This window comes from Camelus bactrianus, chromosome 19, assembly GCF_048773025.1.
Source record: "Camelus bactrianus isolate YW-2024 breed Bactrian camel chromosome 19, ASM4877302v1, whole genome shotgun sequence".
Taxonomy (NCBI): domain Eukaryota; kingdom Metazoa; phylum Chordata; class Mammalia; order Artiodactyla; family Camelidae; genus Camelus; species Camelus bactrianus.
Window position 1 is genome coordinate 10,356,088 of NC_133557.1, and position 19,263 is coordinate 10,375,350.

General features: G+C 49.2%; 1 protein-coding gene across 1 annotated transcript; it reads right to left on the minus strand.

Annotated features, from left to right (window-relative positions):
• Nucleotides 1-1,154: 1,154 nt before the first annotated feature.
• Nucleotides 1,155-8,135, minus strand: PDRG1 (p53 and DNA damage regulated 1). Its single transcript, XM_010960884.3, has 5 exons — nucleotides 7,945-8,135; nucleotides 6,277-6,352; nucleotides 5,377-5,451; nucleotides 3,419-3,499; nucleotides 1,155-2,806 (listed from the first exon to the last, which is right to left on the minus strand). Exons 1-5 carry the CDS (start codon nucleotides 8,029-8,031, stop codon nucleotides 2,724-2,726), a joined length of 402 nt encoding a protein of 133 aa, XP_010959186.1. The 5' UTR covers nucleotides 8,032-8,135; the 3' UTR covers nucleotides 1,155-2,723.
• Between the last annotated feature and the right edge of the window lie 11,128 nt (nucleotides 8,136-19,263).

Sequence of the window (19,263 nt, forward strand, 5' to 3'; positions counted from 1 at the left end):
CCACCCTGGGCATCTTGCACCAGAAGACAGCCAATCCCCGGGACTGGATAGATTTTTAACCTTGACGGATTGGCTGGATTGGTGATCAGGCCCAAAGAGGGCAAATGCAGCAAGTTCTGCTACCCGAGAGAGATCACAGCTAATAAAGGAACACAGGAGAGTCTTTGGGCTCTAGGCTTGGCTCAGGGGATGCTGCTGACTGCAGCCAAGTCCTCTTGGCTTTGACCCTTTGATGACTCTCAGGAGGTAAGTGCTGAAAGGATCCTCCAAGAGCAATGGTTCAGGGGTTAGGGAACTTGTCTTTAGCTGCGAAGTTATTATGTTGTGTTTATCAGGGGTCTGAGGAAAGACTGAGCCCTAAATACATCCTGCCCTCCTTACAATACCCTGACCTTGCACGTCAGGGGAACCCATTGAGCTCCCCTGACCATCTGAAAACCAGTGGGCCAGAGCATCCTCATTTCTCCAGTGGACAAGGTAAGGATCAGGAAGGCAGCGCTGCTTAGTGAGGGTATCTTCAAAGGTACACTCATATAAGTCAGCTGGGTGACCTTGGTGCCTCTCTGGGCCTCCCTGTTTGGGGTTGGGAGCGGAGCTTTTTAAACCAGAAAGCCCTGGGCTGGCAAACAGATGGCCTGGGGAGTTGGGCGCAAGTAAGAATGTCTGCATTTTTCACATTCCTACGCCTCCTCTTGGTTTAGGAGGAGTTGCAACAAGAGTGGGCTGGTGGCTTAGAGCTAAAGGGGGACCTATCATGGGGATCACAGGCAACTCCCTTACCACTCTCCCTGCCTCAGGAGAGTTCTATTGGCTGCAAATAGCAGAATCTGACTGCATAAGGAAGGGTTGGGCTTTTGGAAGGAAAATACTGGCAAATCTAAGATGTGAATCCACCAGACTTGAGAAGGCCAGAAACTGGGCCATTCTGGGCCTCCTGCCTCCAGGGTGTGGGAACCTCCCTCCATCCCTGTGACTGGGGCAAGCCCAGACAGCCCCAGACATGGTTCCACATCTCTAAGACAAAGAATCTGATTGGCTCTTTTTTAGGTCCAGCATCCACCCACCAGACAGGGAGAGGTAATGTTCAGACAGAGACACTCTAAGCCAGGCAGTCATACCAGACAGTATCTACCAAAGTGAATGCTACAACTCCCTACTTTTTTACATTTTTATTTTAAAATATGCAACATAACAGCAACATGTCCTTCCCTTCCCCTCTTGTGCTCCAACCACGGTTTCTACTTCGAGGGAATCATCTAATTGCACACAAATTATCAGCTTATTAGACACCTGTCCTTGCTTCCTCACATGTATCTGGGAGCTTGTTCTGAATCAGTGCTCAGAGCCTCCTTATTCTTCATACAGCTGTATAGTACTCCCCTATCTGGAGCTATCAATCCTTAGGCTAGTCTACTGTGGATAGAATTTAGTTTTTAATTCCACCTCCCTACTTCTTAGGGCCATCATAGGGAAAACCCAGCAAGCATTTTTACTAAAACAAACTCAAGAGGATGCAAAATTGTAGGTCTGGACCAAATTTGGCTTGTGTAAAGTTTGGCCAACACCCAAGTTTTTAAAAAATTTTTGAATTAGTCAGCAATATTTAAAAAACAGAAGGTTCAACTTAAAAATCAAAATTTCTAAATTCTCTTGAAGAAAACATAAGATCTGACCATGCCACCCTGTGTCCCAATAGAACGCTTGCCTGGAACTAAATGGAGTGCGCTCTCCATTTTGTCGTCATCTGTTACTGCCTCTCTAATCCTGACTCCGTTTCAAAGGGGAACCACCACTCCTTTGTAGATGGTATCCCAAAGGGAGTAGCATGCCCTCAGTTAAGAAACAAAAGAGGTAAAGACTAGAAACTATTATTCATTCATTTTGGTAACAATTATTCTGTGTTGCCCCAAGGCACATGGAAGACATCCTTTGCCCTCACAGCCCAGTCATGTTAGGGTCTTCAGACCCCGAAAGCAGACGGGAACTCTGAGCAGCGATGGCCCTGGCCCTGCTTCAGAGGTGGTGGAGGCACGTGCCGGACAAGCGCAGCACGGCGAGGGCAGCCCTCAGTCACCTCTGGTGCAGGAGTCTGCAAGGCCTTTTGACTAAAAAGCAGTTGCGGCGGGTTGATGAGCAGCACCTACCCTGCAATCCATCCTGGGACAAGCAGGAAAATGGGCCAGAATGGAGGCAGTGGGGGGGACTGGCATCTCTGCCCCACACGACTATGGTGAACCACAAACCAGTGAGCCTCCTGCTTTATTTCAGTTCCGTTACACATACTACTTGAAAATGTCGCTCCACTTCTAAGAGGAATGCTGGAATGAAGCTCCCACTCGTCCCCACTCCCTTCTCCCTGGCCTGGGGCCCATGTGAACAGCAGGCTATTGTTGAGAAGTGCCTACTGCAGTCATTCTCACACCCCTAAAGGCGCTGCCCCTCCTACCCTCTGGGGCTGCCAGGGCCCATCAATGGGTCTTGTGTCCATCCAGTCCCAGTGGTCAGGCCCAGGAGATAACTGGCAGGCTGAGGGGTCCCTCCTGCCATCAGAGTAGCCACGCACTACAAAGAAGCTTCAAACAGGGGCTGTGGCCAGATTCCTCCCACCTGTCCCCTTGCAGGGAAGATCCTGTCCTTGTAGGTTTCAAGGCTGGAAAGTCCTGGGTCCTCCATGATCCCAGGAGGGATGTTGGTCTTAGGTGCCCCATCTTGGTTCTTGAGTTTTACCCTTTCAAGATGAGCTTGAGAGCTTTAAGCTCATCCTGGTTGAGGGGGTTCAGGTTAAAACCCTTCAGCTCCGGTTTGCCTATGGGGAGAACACAATTCATCAGCGAGTCAGGCCTGGAGCTGTCCAATCTACTGGCCCCTGGAGTCAGGCTTGGGAAAGGGGCTTACGCTGCATTCATGCTGCAAACCCCTGGTCTGACAGAGATGGGCCTTAAATTCTGCAATGCACTGAACAATGCACATTGATACCTGCTCCTGAGTCACCAAGAACCTGTAGAGTCATGACTGCTGCCCAGAAACCTCCAGATTTCTGCCAGACTGTGACCAATCTGGAGTGGCTAGCTTTATCTAGAAATTCAGCTCTAATCTGGACCACCTGACTGAGGCCTGAGCCCCCTCAGAGAGAGCTATCCCGGTCCCCACACCATGCCCTGGCACAAAATGTGAGATACTCCAGGCCATTACTGATGTCTGGAAAAGAACCTGTGAAAGGAGTAAGACCTCACAAACTTCCTATCCATTCCAGCTCTGAATGGCTCAAAACAACCCTGTCCACTACCCACAGCTACGGTACCATTCACCAGCTGTCCAGGCCACTGCCCACCTGGAGAGGCTTCCCACCCCTGCCTTCAAAGTCCACGCTGTCACCCATCCTGGTTTCCAGCCCTACCCACAGCCCTTGGGCCAATACCTTGGGCCTCAAAGAGGCGGCTGACCTTCACTTTAAGTTGTTTCCGGAGTCTCTCTATTTCTTTATCCAGATGCTCCTGATCTGAGAAAATGAGATGGGCAAATAGGGTAAGGTAAGGGCAAGGGGTCTCAGCACACAGGAAAAAAAAAGGGGGGGATTTCAGAGACTGAGGAAGAAACTAAAGGCTTGAGAAGGGACATGACCTGCCCCAACCACTGAGTGAGCCAGGAAAGGGCTGAGCACACCAGTCCCCTGACCCACGGCTCACCAACCTGTCCTCATTGTGCAGAGTGGACGGTGAAGGCACCATCAGGATTTGAGGTCACCCCGAACAGTGAAATTATGGAAAATTCAAATGTAAAAACAAAAACAAGAACCTAGACCCAGCCTACCCGAAGATGGATGGAAAACAGGCAGCGGAGGCATTTAAAAAAACCCATATCCATCAAGGTAAGGGGTTTTTACAAAGGCAGGACTGTGTTAACTGACCTGAACAATCAATGTTCAGCCTAATGTTCATGCTTAACCTAATCCACGGCAGTGAAGAGGTTATCTTACTAAACGGGCTGCACCTGAAGGCAGATGTGCTGTGAGAAGTGTGACTGCCTAGTGCCACCCAACCAGCCCCACCTGCTCCGTTTTCAGCCACTCACAAGTGACATTCTAGTCAGCATGTCTTCCCCACAGACTTCACTCTTTCTGATGGGGAGAAGCCCTGATCAGCTGACCCTCTAGCCTGGGCAGTAGTTCTGGTTCTCTTTTTAAATGAGTAACCATGCTCACACAAGCTTGTTGAGCTTGCGTCCATCTCTGAGAACCACAGATGATGATGTCCCAGAACCCCTCGAGGTCAGTGACTACATTTGTGGGCCAAGAGAGTGGAGGATCCGATCCTGAACCCAGGCAGGTGGTGCCCTCTAAAAGCTTAGTCCGGGCGGCTTTCAACCTCCACTCAAGTGCAGTGACAACTCTTAATTTTATATCCAAATATCAGTGTATGTTTTTCAGTGGTAGAGCCTGAAGCTTCTCCTCCAAGCTGATCCAGTTTCCTTTGCCAGAATTTTGATTTCAACAGGGAAAGAAACTCCCTGCTCTCAGGGACAAAAGCAAACTTGCTGGTCCTCTTGGCCCACACATTTTCAGGGGTGGGGAAGAAAAAACACGTGTAACCTGCCCCTCTCCCAGCCAAGGGCTCACGTGCAGCCTGACTTTTTGCCTTTATGATGCTTCTCCAAAGAGCCTCCAGGACTGTGGTTGTGAGATGTAACACGCTGTTGCATACCCAGGCTGTGGCAGACCCTACAGGCTCACTCTCCCCGAACCTCCATTTTCAACTCAGTCACTGTTGCAAGGGATGTGAAAAATAAAAGCTCACTCTGCCAGGCTCCCTGGCAGATACAGGTGGCCATGTGCCACAGTTCTGGCCAATGATGTACCAGCAGAAGTCCTGAGGAGGATGGTTTTATTTTCTACGACAGAAGGCAAGGCCGCATATGAGAAAGCCCTCTGCCTTTGCTCCAGCCTAGCACTCGGACACAAGGCCTGCAATGATGGCACAGTCACCATGAGACTATGCTAGAGTGACACTGCTGAGCAGCTGTGCCAGTCCTGGAAAGCCCATCTCTGGATAACTTCTACATGAGAAAAATAGACCTCTTATTTCCTTAAGTCTCCATTTGTTGGATTTCTGTTATCTGCAGTCCAACTTTTCCTCATGGATAAACAAGCACTGCGCTAGACACGCATACTGTTTTATCGCAACTTCACAACAACCGTGCTATGTAGATGTGTCCCCTTTTTAAAGATGAGGAGATAACTCCCAGGAGCAGAGCAAGGACTGAAATGCACACAGCTGCCTCTCATCAAGCTGCCTAAAGCCAGACTCTTGCTTCTTGGTTGAGACAAAGGGGAGGGGGCAGAGGGGTGGATGTCCCTGACCCATCCCCAGGAGGCCTTACCTTTCTCAATCATTTCCTTCGTCTCAGGGTGAGGCATCCTGATAAACATGTTTCCGAAGCAAACCATCACATCTTCTGAAATGGCAAATAGTCATTTCTTCAACAAATATTTTTAAGCACCTACTATCTGCCAGGCATCATTTTAGATGCTGAGAACGCAGGAGAACAAGATAAAGTTTCTGCCCTCATAGCTTATGTTATACTGGAGAAGAGGGAATAAACAAAAAAAGATAATAGCAAAGATCAGTAATGCGCTGGGGTGTTAGGAACAGCAAGCAGACCAGCGAGGGTGGACTCAATGAGTGAGGGGGAGAGTGGAAGAGACGATGTTGAGAGTTCAAGGGGGTCTGGATTACAGGGGGTCTTGCAGGACTCTGGATTTTACTCTGGTGAGAGAAGCAACTGAAAGATTCTAGGCGTTCCAGTCACTTTAAGCCCTTGGCCCCCAAGGCCCTTCATTATGGCCTGGCCTCTGCCCATCTCTACAGCCTCATCACATGCCCCTCCTCTGCAGCTTACTCTGTCACAACAATTTGGCCTCATCTAAAGAGACACCATCCCCTCCTCCAACACTTACCCCATGTCCTCTATCACCTTTCTCACAATCTTCAATTCTGTATTTATGCTGTTTTACTCATTCACACAAGGACAGGAACTGCACTGTTTTTACATCCCCTAATATTTTCCCAGTGCCATTTTCGATTAGCCAGCAGCTCACAACTTGTCACTGAGATGAGCAGCTGAAACTGTGAGCCACCATCCATGTCAGACGTTCAACACTGCCTCCCCCATCTCCACGGGCTGTGGTCTCCTGCCTGGTCTCCATCAGGAATAAGTGGAAGGCCTTAGAAGGAAAACTGAGCAGGCCTCCTGGGCTGCAGCGAGGAAGTCTTGGCTTACCAGAGAGGCTGAGATCCTTCTGCAGGGCCCTCAGGCCCTCCCGGTTCCGATTCCTTTTGGTATCCAGGTCCACAATCTGAAAAGCACAGGGGCAGGAGGGAACTCAGCTACCTCTGTCAGCCTGTACTACCAACAGACCGGGGCTGTTAAAACCTAACAGACAACAAAGCATTGTCCCTAGGTCAATTCCAACATCCTGCCTGAAATGGACTGATACATGAAGGTATTTCTTCCCCTACTCAGCTTCCAGGTCCTTAAAGATAATGCTTTGTGCAGATGTCTCCCCCCCAGAGAAGGTGCTAGGGAAATGTTTAATGACTAAAGAGGTAATTTTCTTTATCATCCACTGGAACACTAGTTCTCGAGCTTTAGGGCATTTCAGAATCACCAGGGGACTGGAAACCACTCCCTGGACAAGCTTCTCCAGCTGATTGGGACCTAGTATCATGAGAAACCCAACACAATTAGATTGGAACAGCAGGGGTGAGGCACTGAGATGATAATAAGAACACAAAAGCTACTAAGGAAGTGAGGAGGCAATACAGCACACTGTGTGCTGGCTCTGGAGCCCAATACCCAGGTTTGAATCCTACTGCCTGTTGTGTGCTGTGTAATTTCACCTCTCTGAAAAACGAGATATGAACAATACCTACCTCATAGGTTATTAACCCAGGAATTAAATGAGTTAGCACAGTACCCGATGCCCAGTAAGTACTCAACAAATTTTAACTGCTATTATTTTTATTGCCCAGCACACTCTGATGCAGTGTTTAATAGGCTCTTCCTCAAGTTTTCCTCTTCTCACTAAATACCCCACCAATCAACCATCCAATCACTTCAACTGGAGATAAGGAATCATGAATTATTCTTGATTCCTCCTACTCCCTCATCCCTATATATAACCGTAATCACGGCCTACTAGGTCCATCTCCAAAATATATTTCTGACCCATCACCACCACCCTGGTCCAAATCCATCCCTCTCCTGGACCATCGCAATGGTCCCTCACCAGGCCCCTGCCCCCTTATATTCTGTGCTCTACAGAGCTGCCAGAGAGATCCTTTAAAACCTTAAATGCATTACAATATCTCCCCCCACCCCAAGAACTCCCTTCAAGCCCTTGGCATTTCCATTCGAACCAGGCCCAGACTCCTTGTGCGAGTCTACAAGGCCTTCCACGGCCAGGGCCGCACGCTCCTCCCACTCCTGCGCGACCACGAGACCACTCAAGTCTCTGTTCTGCTCCTCTTCTCCACTCAGGTCCTTGAACCGGGCGGTGCAATCTAGGTCAGTGAGGGGGCCCATGAAGAGCATTTTGAAAAAGGGGTTCGAGTCAACCAAACTCCCCAAGAGGTAACGGGCAGGAATCCGGAGGGCACAGCAAGGGGCAGAGAAAGGGCGGCGACAGAGGGAACGCATGGCACAGAGAAGCGCTCACTCAATACGTGCGGAATAAAGGAGCGAGGCGTGGCGCTGCGCCACGCACCTGACCCACATAATCTCACAGCCGCCGAGGCTGTCGTCACAGCCATTGGTCCACAAGCCTAGGTCAACTCACCGCGAGCCCGTGCTGGAGCCAGATTCCGGACCTCGCGCGCTTCCCTAGGCTCTCGCCTCCAGGCCCCAACCGCCAAACCCGGGCCCCAGCGCCGCGGACGGGTCTCCTACCTGCCGCTTGTCTGCCAGCACCTCCTCGGCGAGCTCCTCCACCTCCACCAGGTACTGCAGCACCCGCTCCGCCTCGGGCGACAGCATGTTGCCCACCAGCTCCGACTCCGTGGGGCCGCGACCCGTATCAGGCTCCGCTCCTGTCTCGCCGCAGCTCTGCCTGCGCCCGCGTCGCTCTGACAGGGCTTCCGGCGCGCATGCGCAATTAAAAGAAGAACGGTGGCGCGCAGGGTCCAATTCACGCACGTAAGCCGGACGCGACAGGTGGAGCCTAGCCTCGGAGGCGGGTCTAGCCTTGGGGCGGAGCTGGAGCGCCCTCTGCAGGCCCAGATAGCACAGTCGGCTGTGCTGCCTCTTAACCTCTTCCCTCCCTTAATGTAGTTCTTGAGCACCCACTTTGTGCCAAGCAGTTTTAGATGCTGAGGATGCAACAGTGAACAAAAGTCCCTACCTTCAAGCAATTTCATCCTAGTGGAAAACACCAACAATTAATGAGAAAACAAAGAATTATATACTACCGCAGGCGGTGATAGGGCTTTGGAGAAATCAAATCATACTTCCCCTGCAACACCCAAGAAGCCTATGTGTGATTTACAGTGACCTCTGACACCTTCAGTTTCTGATTAATAAAATCAGAGTGAATGAAGATTCCCCCATTGTCTCTCAGGATTGGAAGGAGGCAGGAATCTTTTAAAAATCAGTTTGACCCCCACTTTTGAGCCCCTGTGTTGGGCCCAATGTCCAGAATAGCTGACCTAGACCCAAGAAAGGGCCTGGAAATCATGGGCAGTGAGCAATGAAGAAAAGAAGTTCTGTACGTGCTGGGAAGTGAAACGGTGTGGGCTAGAGGACCTGGGAGGACCTCCATCTGGACAGTGGCTGCCCTTCAGACCTAGAGGGTTCCCTGGAGATCTGCGTGCCCAAACCCCTCGTGGTACAGCTGGAAAAACCAAGGTTCAGAGAGTGGCGAGGACTTGAAAAAGTCAGCAGCAGACCCAGTACTAGCGCTCTGACCTCCTGTCTCCCTGAGTACAGCTTTTATTTCTCTCCTTTTGGCCACTGTAACCAAGCCCTTTCACATCCCTTGCCTTGCTTGAATTTCACAACAAGCTTTGCATAGATGTGTTATTACTGTTCATTTCACAGCTGCACACTGAGGCCGGGAGAAGGGCAATGCCTTGTCACCCAGCAATTCAGGAGCAAACATGGGTCAAGGAGTGCTCTGGCTTCCAGACCACAGCTGTCTCTGGACCCTGAAAAAATACCCTCTCCCAAATTTTAGCTCCAGAAGTCCCAGGAGCACCCTGTCTTTGTCTGGCCTTTGGCTTCCTTCAACTGCCAGCAGCAGAGCTAATTTTCCCTGCAGCCACCTGGCATGGGGAAAGGAGATTCATTAAGGATTCCTCATTGAGGGTGAATTTGTCGCCAAACCCAGGATATTTTGTGTAAACACCTTCTGGTTCAGAAATGCAGACACAGGCCCTGTGAAGTAAGGAGGAACATTTCCCAGAGGAGAAACAGGGCTCACCAGGCATCCCTGGGACCTGGACCCCAGGACTGGGTCTCCTCCACCTTGGGGCCCAAAGAGGGCTGGACCAGGCTGACCCTTGACCCCTGCCAGATGGGCTTGGATGGGGAAGGGTTGAGGAAGTCTCCCAAATTGGCAGCTTCTTGACTGTGACTTTCCCTTAGAGGGTATCCCTGGCCACCAGCCATGATGGGGAGGGGAGTTATATCTAAGACTTTGACACAGTCAGACCTGGAAGGACTCCTGTTTCAGAACCATCTATTTCATAAATATTTATTGACCACCCTGGCTCTGTTATAGAGATTCTACCATGAGCAAGACCTGGTCCTTGCCCTCAGAATGCTTTCTGTCTGGTGGGAGAGAGACAATAAACACATGAACACACAAAATACATCCTATGTCTGGTGGCGGGTGATAAGTGCTGTGGAGAACAAGGTGGAGAGGGAATGAGCGAGGGGCTATTTGAGATAAGGTGGTGAGGGAGGGCTTCCCTGAATAGGGGGCATTTGTGCTGAGACATGGAGGAGGTAAGCGGGTGAGCTACGTGGATATCTGGGGCAAGAGCATTCCAGGTAGAGGGAACAGCAAATGAGAAGGCTCTGTGATGAGCCTTCATGTGGCAAGTTGGAAGGCCAGCAAGGCCAGGGTAGGTGGAACAGAAAAAGCAAGGGGGAGAAAGTAGGAAATGAGGTCAGAAAGGGGAAGGAGGCATTGAGCATGTGGGGCTATAGGAGGGGACATAGGTGGCCCGCCCACATCGGCAAGGCTGTTCATGCAGGTGGCCTACAGAGACTATGATACTCGCCTGTGGCTTCCTGCTTCTCTCTGCTCATGGACGCAGGTGCAGTGGGGAATGTGGGTGAGTTAAGGCCCACAGGAGTGATCCTCAACCAAGAAGAGGGAGGAGCTAGTGGCTGCCTACCCCAGCTTCTTTGCTCCTTTGGGAGACCCACGAGGATGCTGCTATAATTGTCCAGGTAGGAGAGGCTGTTTGCTGGACAGAGGGTAGCAGTGGAGACGGTGAGCACTGGTGAGACTCTCAGGGCCTTTGCACACACTCCTCCATCAACCGGGATTCATTTCCTTGCACACCTTTGTGCCTATGTAACTACACATATCCCCCACTTATCAGCTTGGTGTCTCTTCCTTCCAAAGGTCCAGAGTCCTCTCTGGACCCCAACAGCTTCCTGGGCTACCCCCATCTCTGCAGTTAGCACACCATCTTTTTTCTCTTATCATCTCCCTCTCAAATCGAGAGCTTCTCAGGGCAGGGACCTTGTCTGTCTTGTTGCCTGCTGTGTCTCCAGAACCTATGGTGGTGCCTGGCATACAGTAGGTGCTCAGTCAATGTTTATGGAATGAAGGAGTGGACTCAACAGGAAGTAGAACTTTCTAAAACCCAAAATATCCAAAGGTTAACAGAGTGAACTCCAGGATAACTAGCTCCCCATCCCAGAAGGTGCATAAGGCTGGACTGCCACGTGGTCAGGACATTGCAGAGCCTGAATCCCTTCGCAGCCCAGGTGGGGGTGATCCCTAAGTTTTTCCTAACCAGAAAAGCTACCTGGCCACACTGGGGTATGCCCCCATCTTCAGCCACCCCGAGGCCAAAAGGGATGAGTCTGCTGGGGCTTTGGTGTTTGGGGACTGGAGACCACAAGATCGATGCTACACCCCTTTGCCTTGCACCCCCTTTTACAGCTGCTGTGCATCCCCCTTGGGTAAGCGTTCAGTAACCAGCAGCCAGCCACTTCTGTCTTTAAGGAGCACTGCTCTCAGGCTGCTGGAGCCTCCTGGGGGAACTTACCCTCCCTTCTGGGCTGTAGCTTATCATTTGAGACATATGAAAACCCACCTTCCTTGCCTGGGATGCTGGCAGGGATGTGGCGGGATAACTCTGAGGTATAACTTATGCTCCAGAGCTCCCCAGTGGGATCAGGCTGAAGCAGCCATGCATGTGACATCCACAAGACCTGCTTGGCTTCCTCTTCTTCTCTGTCCTGCTTCCCCCACTCCTTTATGGTCAGAACCCTCCAATGCTCCCATCTCACTCAGTAAAAGCCAAACTCCTCACTAAGACCCTACATGACCTGCCCTACCTCTCTGAGAATCTCCCACCTCTCTCCCCACCTCCTTGCTGCTCCTCAAACCAGCCAGGCGCAGTCCCACCTCAGGGCCTTTGCACTGGCTCCTCCCTCTGTCCACACTTTCCCTTGCTGTCTTCACATCTCACTCCCTCGGGTCCCAAAAGACTTTACTTAAATTTCACCTTCTCAATGAGGCCTACCCTGACCATTCTATTTAAAAATGCAACCCCCGCCCCTCCTAGTACTCTGATCAATGTCCTCTGCTCTACTTTTTTTCATAGCATTTGTCACTTTCCAGCATGCTATATAATTTACTTACTTATATTTATTGTTAATTTCCCTCTGTTAGAAAGGAAGTTCCATGGGGACAGAAATCTTTGTCTCATTTGTTACTGATGTACCTCAAGTACCTAGAGCAGATCCTGGTCCATAGTAGGTGCTCAAGAAACATTTTTGAATGGATGAATGAGGAAAAGAGAACGCTAACCAAAAGAGATTCTCTCTGAGGCTCGGCTTTTAACCCTTATGCTGGAGGTGGGAGGTGGGAGGTCGGAGAGGCAAATCAGGCCAGGACTTGTCATTAAGGTAAGGGGGTTAGATTTTGTTCTCAGATCTGTGTGAAGCTGCTGGAGGGTTTTGAGTAAGGACGGGATGTGATTGGGTTTGCTTTGTGAAACTCCTCTGGCTGTGGGGGTAGGACAGACTAAAAGGGGCAAATATGGTGCAGTTCTGTGTGTGTGGGGGGGGTGGTGGTGGGACAGTGATGATGGGGGCTTGGAGAAGTGACAGGGCTGTGACTACACTGGGGTTGGGAGCAGTGGGAAGCTGGCTCAATATCCCAAGTTTCCAGGCAGCCTGTGTGGCTGCCCCACGGGCTCTGGCCTGTGAGTAGTCCGGGCCAGTCCTCCCAGCTGCTGACAATGTGCCCCTGTCCCACAGATGGACTGTTTGCTCTCCTGGGTGGTCCCCAGCTCCTCCCTCCACTGCCTTTGAGCCTTGTGGGCTTGGCAGGTGGAGGGGAGGCCTCCCCTCCCTCTTCCCCCTGACCCAGAGAATAATCCCTTATATTCTCCTCAAGCCCTCACTTCATCCTCCCACATCCCCGGGTAATGAAGAAATCTGATTCCCATTGGGCAGATGAGGACATAGAGGCCCGGAAAGGGGATGGGACCCTCCCAAGGTCACGCAGCCAGATGGGGACGCCAGGTGGCGACCTGTGTCCCAAATCCCTATGCCTTGAGCTCATCAGGCAACAGATGGTCCTAAGGCTTGAACTGAAAAATCTTCAGTGACCTCAAAGAGAATACAAGCCCAGAACATTCCAGGCCTCCCTGAGCTGGTCTTTACTACCACCTCTAATACTAAATCCATTCATTCAAAATTCCATGAATAGATTCTTCTTATTGAAAATGAAAACATTACAGAGAAGATTAAAGTTCTGTTTTGACAACTCTCTCCTATCTCAGTTCCCTCTAGAATCCCAGTTTGGGTGTCTTTTCAGAAGTGCGATGTTCCTTTAAAGGCATAGTTAGGAACCCAGAGAACACATGTAGGACTATCACGTGCATGGCAGGGTAGGAAGGTGGCATGCAGGGTGCTGTGTGAGTGATCACACGAATGATCACTCTGCAGCCTGTTTGCTCTTGGACATATTTGCTGGGTATATTTAGATCTCTCTCTTATTCCCTGATGGCTGCAAAGTAGTCTATAGTGTATAAGCACAAGAGTTCATTTATCTAGTTTTCCAAATTAAATTTTACACTGATTTTTCCTGCACTAAAGTGCAGATGATTGAATTAATCCCACCCCTCAGTTCTTAGCACGTGGTCATGAGTTAGTCTTCAAAGACCCTCTCTTGCCTTTGCTATTTCCTCCTTTTCCCCGCACCCCTACTCAATTCTGACCTCACCGAATCTCAACTGTGTTTGATACATGTCCTTAAATATTTGTGATTTCTTGAAAAATGCATAGTAGTTGTGTTATATGTTGATGTATTTTTAAAATTCTTACTAAGGTATAACACACACAGGAGTGCACAAATCAGAAATATACAGTTTGTGAACATTCAAAAACTGAACACACTCATGTAACCGGTACTCAGATTGAGCAAAAGAATGTCCGCAGCCCCCTTCCCAGGAGACCCCGTCCGAGCCCTGCAACCACAACTGCAAGGTGACCACCACACTGACTTCTAACACCGTATGTTGGTTTTGCTTGTTTTTGAATTGTATACAAATAGAATTACACAATGTGTGCTCTTTTGTGGTTGACTTCTTTCACTCCACACTTTGTTCATGAGCTTTATTTCTGTTGTTGTGTGTAGTTATAGACTGCTTACTCTCAATGCTGTAGAGTTTCCCATTGGAGGACTACAGGGCAATTAAACCATCCTGATGTTGGCAGACATGTGGTGGTTTCCAGCTTGGGGCTGTTGCATAGAGTGCGTACGTGAACAGTCACGTGTACGTCTTTGACTACATACACGTATGTCTCATTTCTGTTGTGTGTACACCTAAGAGTGGGATTGCTGGGTATGCTAAGTTTTAGTAGATACTGATAAACTGGGTATGTATTTTTAATCCATATACATATTATTGTGCTGTAAGTCGTGTTCATTTCCCACTGTTTTTTTCTCTTTCTCTCTCTCATCTAGATGTTTCTTGGGTCTATTCATGTCCTCTCTGTACTTCTACTTCTTTGCTCCTGGAAGTTCCAGGGAACTCAGAACTGCTTCCACCACATTTCAAGTGTCCTCTCCCTTGGCTGCAGGTGCTTGAGTTCCCTTTTTCTCCACACTGACACACACGGCCACACTGAACATCCTAATGTGCTGTTGTTGACTTGGGGGCATCCACACACTTCTTTTTCCTAAATACCGCCACATTCTTCGGCATAATGGCTGTGCTCATTTACCCTCATTTACCAGTGATGCACATCCTCCCCAACATTAGGTATTATCCACCTTTCTAAAGCTTGCTACTGTGGTGGTTGTGAGTATCACAGTCACTGACCCATTCTTTTATGAATGGACACTTAGTTGTTTTCCATCTTTGGGGAGTATAAGTCCTGCAGTGATCCTTCAGGGACATGCTTCTGGGTACTTGTCTGCAAGGTCAACTTCTTCTCTGCCTCATCTCACCCCACTCTCTTGAACCCTAGTTCCCAATCACCCCTGGCTTGCCCACCTCTCTGCCTTTGCTCAAATTGCACCCTCTGCCTGGAATAGCCTTTGCTCTCCTTCTTCACTTATTGAGGCTTACTCTTCCCTTAAAGGTCCTCCTCCTGGAAGACCCCACCTCGTTCCCAACCTGATCCTCCAGGAGGGTGGCTCTCCCTCAGGCCTTCCAGAAGGATTCTGGTCCTCTTCTTCTGGCATCAATCACTTTCTTGTTTTGGACTAAGCTTATTTTTGCCCTGGTTTTGGCTTTCTCACTGGCCTGGGAGCACCAGTGAGGCTAGGGGCTCTGTGAGCTTCCCCTTGGGTGCCCAGGGCCCTCAGAGGATGCCTCAGGAGAGGTCTGCTGAATGACTGAGTGAGGCCACAACCTAATCATGCCTTGGAGGGAATTAAGGGTCCAGTCTCTCCTTCTCTCCCTCTCTCTCTCTCTCCCTTTCCTTCTTTACCAGCCAGAAACTTTCATGCTCTTTCCACTGAAAAAGAGTGGAACATGGAGTCAAGACTTCCCTTGTCTTGGGTGGGGATGCGTGGCTCAACCTCTCTGTAAAATGGGTGCTGGCACTCACTCATTCACTCAAGGCCATGGTTACTGGGTGCCTACACTGTGCCAGGCCCTGGGGACCCAGTGGTAAACAGGACAGGTCTAATCCTGAGTCTCATGGGCTTTTGGTCACAAGGATAAGATTGACACTCATGTGGCTACCATCCCTAATTGTCATAAGGCTCAAATAAAAAGCTCAGAGTCCAGTAAAATAGTACATAGGGGGGTGTCCCAGCCTAAATCAGGGCCTAGAAGTAGAGGAAGCTATCTTAAGAAAGTGCCATTTGACCTGAGACCTAGGACAGGTAGAAATAAACTAAGCAGATGGAGAGGTTATGGGTGGGGATGGGGTAAAGAAATTGTTTCAGGCAGGGGAAACAGCAAATGCAAAGGCACTGTGGCAGGAGGGAAACTGGAGGAGGCAGTGTGGCTGGATCCCAAGGAGAAGGGGAGAAAGGGGTGGGAGATGAAGCTGAATAGGTAGACAGGAGCTAGGTCATGGAGGGCCTGGTGGGCAAAGCAAAGCTGGAAAGTGGATTCGTTCATGTAATAAATAATTATTAGGCATCTTCCATTAGCCAGGGCTTTGCTATAGCAGCAAAAAAGGCAAACAAGTCCTTGCTCCCACAGAGCTCACAGTCTGTGGGCAGATAATAACATCAAGCAGGGGAGGGATGTTAACCTTCCTAGAGGCCCTACTATGTGCCAAGAACTGTGCTGAGAACTTTCCATGCACTGTCTCATTTGATCCTCACCATCATACTGTGAAGTAGGATACTCATTTTACTGAAGAAGAAACAGGCTTAGCAAGGTTGAACAATTTACCAATCTACTAGGAGTCTTGAGGGCTTATTGCATTTTAAAAGGCCCTTTCTGCACACTTCTATTCAATACTGGTATGTGTGGGATAAATTGATATAGTCCCTATAGAGGGAATCTATCAAAATTATAAACACATAATGCCATTCGATCAGTAAGTCCATGTATTCTACAGATATCCCAAATGGTGTGTCCACAAAGCCATTCACTGAAGTATTATTGCGACAGGCTGGAGACAACCTAATTGCCCACCATTTAGGGGATTGGTGAAGTAGATTATGGAACATCTATACAATGGAATGCTGTGATGCCACGAAAAATGACAGGAGTGCTCTCTACGCACTGATATAAACCAATCTCCAAAAATGCTATTATGTGAAAAAAGGCAAAGTACAAAACTGTGTGTAATTAAGCAATGATTTGTTTCCAAATGGTGTAGGACAGATAAGCAGAGTATGGGGGCAAGAAATAAGGAAAGAAAGAGAGAGAGAGAAAGAAAGGGAGGAAGGGAGGAAGAAAGAAAGGAGAAACTTTACTATCGGGTGCCTCTGGGAAGGAGAACCTTGGAGGACAAGATAGGAGAGACAAATGTGTTCCTTTTGTACCTTTGAATTTTGAATACTGTGAGTGTGTTAACTACTAAATAAATAAATAAGCACAATTATGTTTGTTTAAAGGACTTTCAGATTCCATAGGGGAGAAAGTGACATTGGAACAGAGAAGACATCTCAAAATTATTGAATTGGAGGTGTTTTAGTGACTCCCTTGTTTCATAAAGGAGGAAACTGAGACCCAGAGAGGTGAGGTGACTCACTCAAGGTCACCTAAGCAAGTAATGACAGAATCAGGACTGGCTGTCACCTGAATTGTAGACTCTGTCCTTTCATGTCACAGCTGTTTCAGGATCACTAAGCATCTATGTGCCAAACTCCGATAAGGGCTGAGGACACAATGGTGAAGACTCTAGGCATGATTGCTGCCTTCACAGATCTTATACTATAGACCAGAAACAAGTAAACATGTGTTATAACATCATGCAGTGATAAACGCTGTGGGTGAAAAATAAGGCAGGGGAAGGGACAGGGTGTCATGGGAAATGATCAGGAAAATCCCTCTGAAGGGGCAACATTTTGGAGAAGAGAGCGATGGAGGCTTGTGAGCCCCTGGGGGAGCAGCAGGAACAGAAGCCGTGTGGGAGGGAGAAGGTTGGCATGTAAAGGAAAAGCAGGGATTGTGGCTGGAACAGAACAAGTGAGGGGAAGACAAAAGGAGGTGAGGTTGAAGAGGAAAGCAGAAGAGATCGTGTGCAGGGCTGAAGACTTGGGCTCAAATTGAGGTAGGAAGTAGGAAGTAGTCAGAAGGTTCTAAGCAGACATGGGATCTGATCAGATTTCTCTTTTAAAAAGGCCCCTCTGGATGGTGGTGGAGATTGAACAATAGGAGGGGAAAGAAGGGCTGCGGGGAGCCCAGTGAAGAGGCTGGTGCCATCCACTTGTCCGGTAGAGAGGTGACGAGGCTGAGGCCTGGGCCGGGGTGATGGGGAGCAGAGATTGGTCTCCCCATCTGTGCAACCAGGGGCTTGGATGAAATGGTCTCTTAGGGCTCTTCCCACTCTGGCATTTTGTAATTTTGTTGAATTACCTCAGCACACACCAATCAGGTGCAGTTAAGCCCCTATTTTCCTCTTCTCACAATCTTAGATTCTGAGCCTGGACAGAACCCAGTGATCTGAGGCTCAGAGCGGAGACTCCTGCCCACCCCCATTCCTGGCAGCCCCACTCCTGTCCCCACCTCTCAGGGACAGATGGGTGGGCAGCAGGAGGCAGCTGGGCCTCGATGCCTGCAAGGCCCCAGGGGAGGGATTTATCTGTGCGTTCATAACCCCTCTCTGCCTTCCAGATCTTGAGTTAAAAGCCCCAAATGTCACAGCCCCAAGGGGCAGGGGTTGGAGGGTACCAGGAGACGGGCAGGACAAGACGATTTTCTGTCCACAGCTGCCCACATGGGGGCGGAGATCCTGGGTGCTGAGAACTCCAGCCCAGGGAGCAGTAAGCCATTAGAGCTGAGACTGAAAAGGAGTGGCTCTCAGGCAGCATCTGACCCACTGACCTATTTACTGGGCCTGAAAAGTGTCTGAGAAAAAATGGAGCCAATGTTTAGGAATCAAGAGATTTTACAATAAAGATCCGGATTCCTGGCTTCTCTGGAATAATTGGAAAACCTGACCGTACTGACATCCTATTCCCATATGACAACACTCAGCAGTAGCTGAGTAGCAGCTGGCCCCATTATTATTTCATTTTATTAATAGGTAAATCCATTCACATGATTCAAAAAAATTATAAACAGGCATATAATAAAGTTTCCCTCCCATTTGCCTTTTCCTTCTGCTCAGTGCCCCCCAGTAACCTCATTTCCCTTTGTAGACATCCAAAGTTTCTTTATGCATATACAAACAAATACAAATAGTGGTTCTTAGTCCTACTTTTCACCCAGCCTTCCCCTGTTCAGTCCCTTGCTTTTCCCTAAGGACATCTCTCTGTGTAAAGAGATAGAGTGCTTCGTCACCTCCTTTACTGCTACATGCCATTCCATTGTCAGGAAGTCCATGATTTATTTAGCCAGTCCCCTACTAAAGGGCATACGGGTTGTTTCCAATTTTTCTTGATATAAACAATGCTGTGTCAATTATCTTGTGCAGAGTTTGCACTGGAACCAAAGGAATATTATTAGAAACTGGTCCAAGCAGAGGGTGCAGTAGGTATGGACTGAGCTCTTGGCTAATTGAGGAAATGTGATGAAGGCTGTTCCTAAGAGTGATTCCCGACAATGCCCAGAGACCATGCCCTTGTGGACTAAGAGCTCCCAGATTTTCTGCTTGCTATATATACTTCTCTCTGGGCTTCAGTGTCCCTGTCTATAAAATGAGAGAAGTGCTCAGGGAACTGGATGAGGTCTCAAAGGACCTACCCACTTCTGACCAGCTGTAGTCCACCTTCAGCTTCCACACCAGCCAGACCCAGAATCCTCTTAGCCCTTGAATGAGCCTGGCTCAGTCCCATTGCAGAGACTTTGCCCAAGCTGTTCTGTCCCCAGCCTCAGTGGAACACCATCCCCTGTACTTCCTTACTGGTGTTAGTCTGAATTCCTGATCTCTGATATCAGG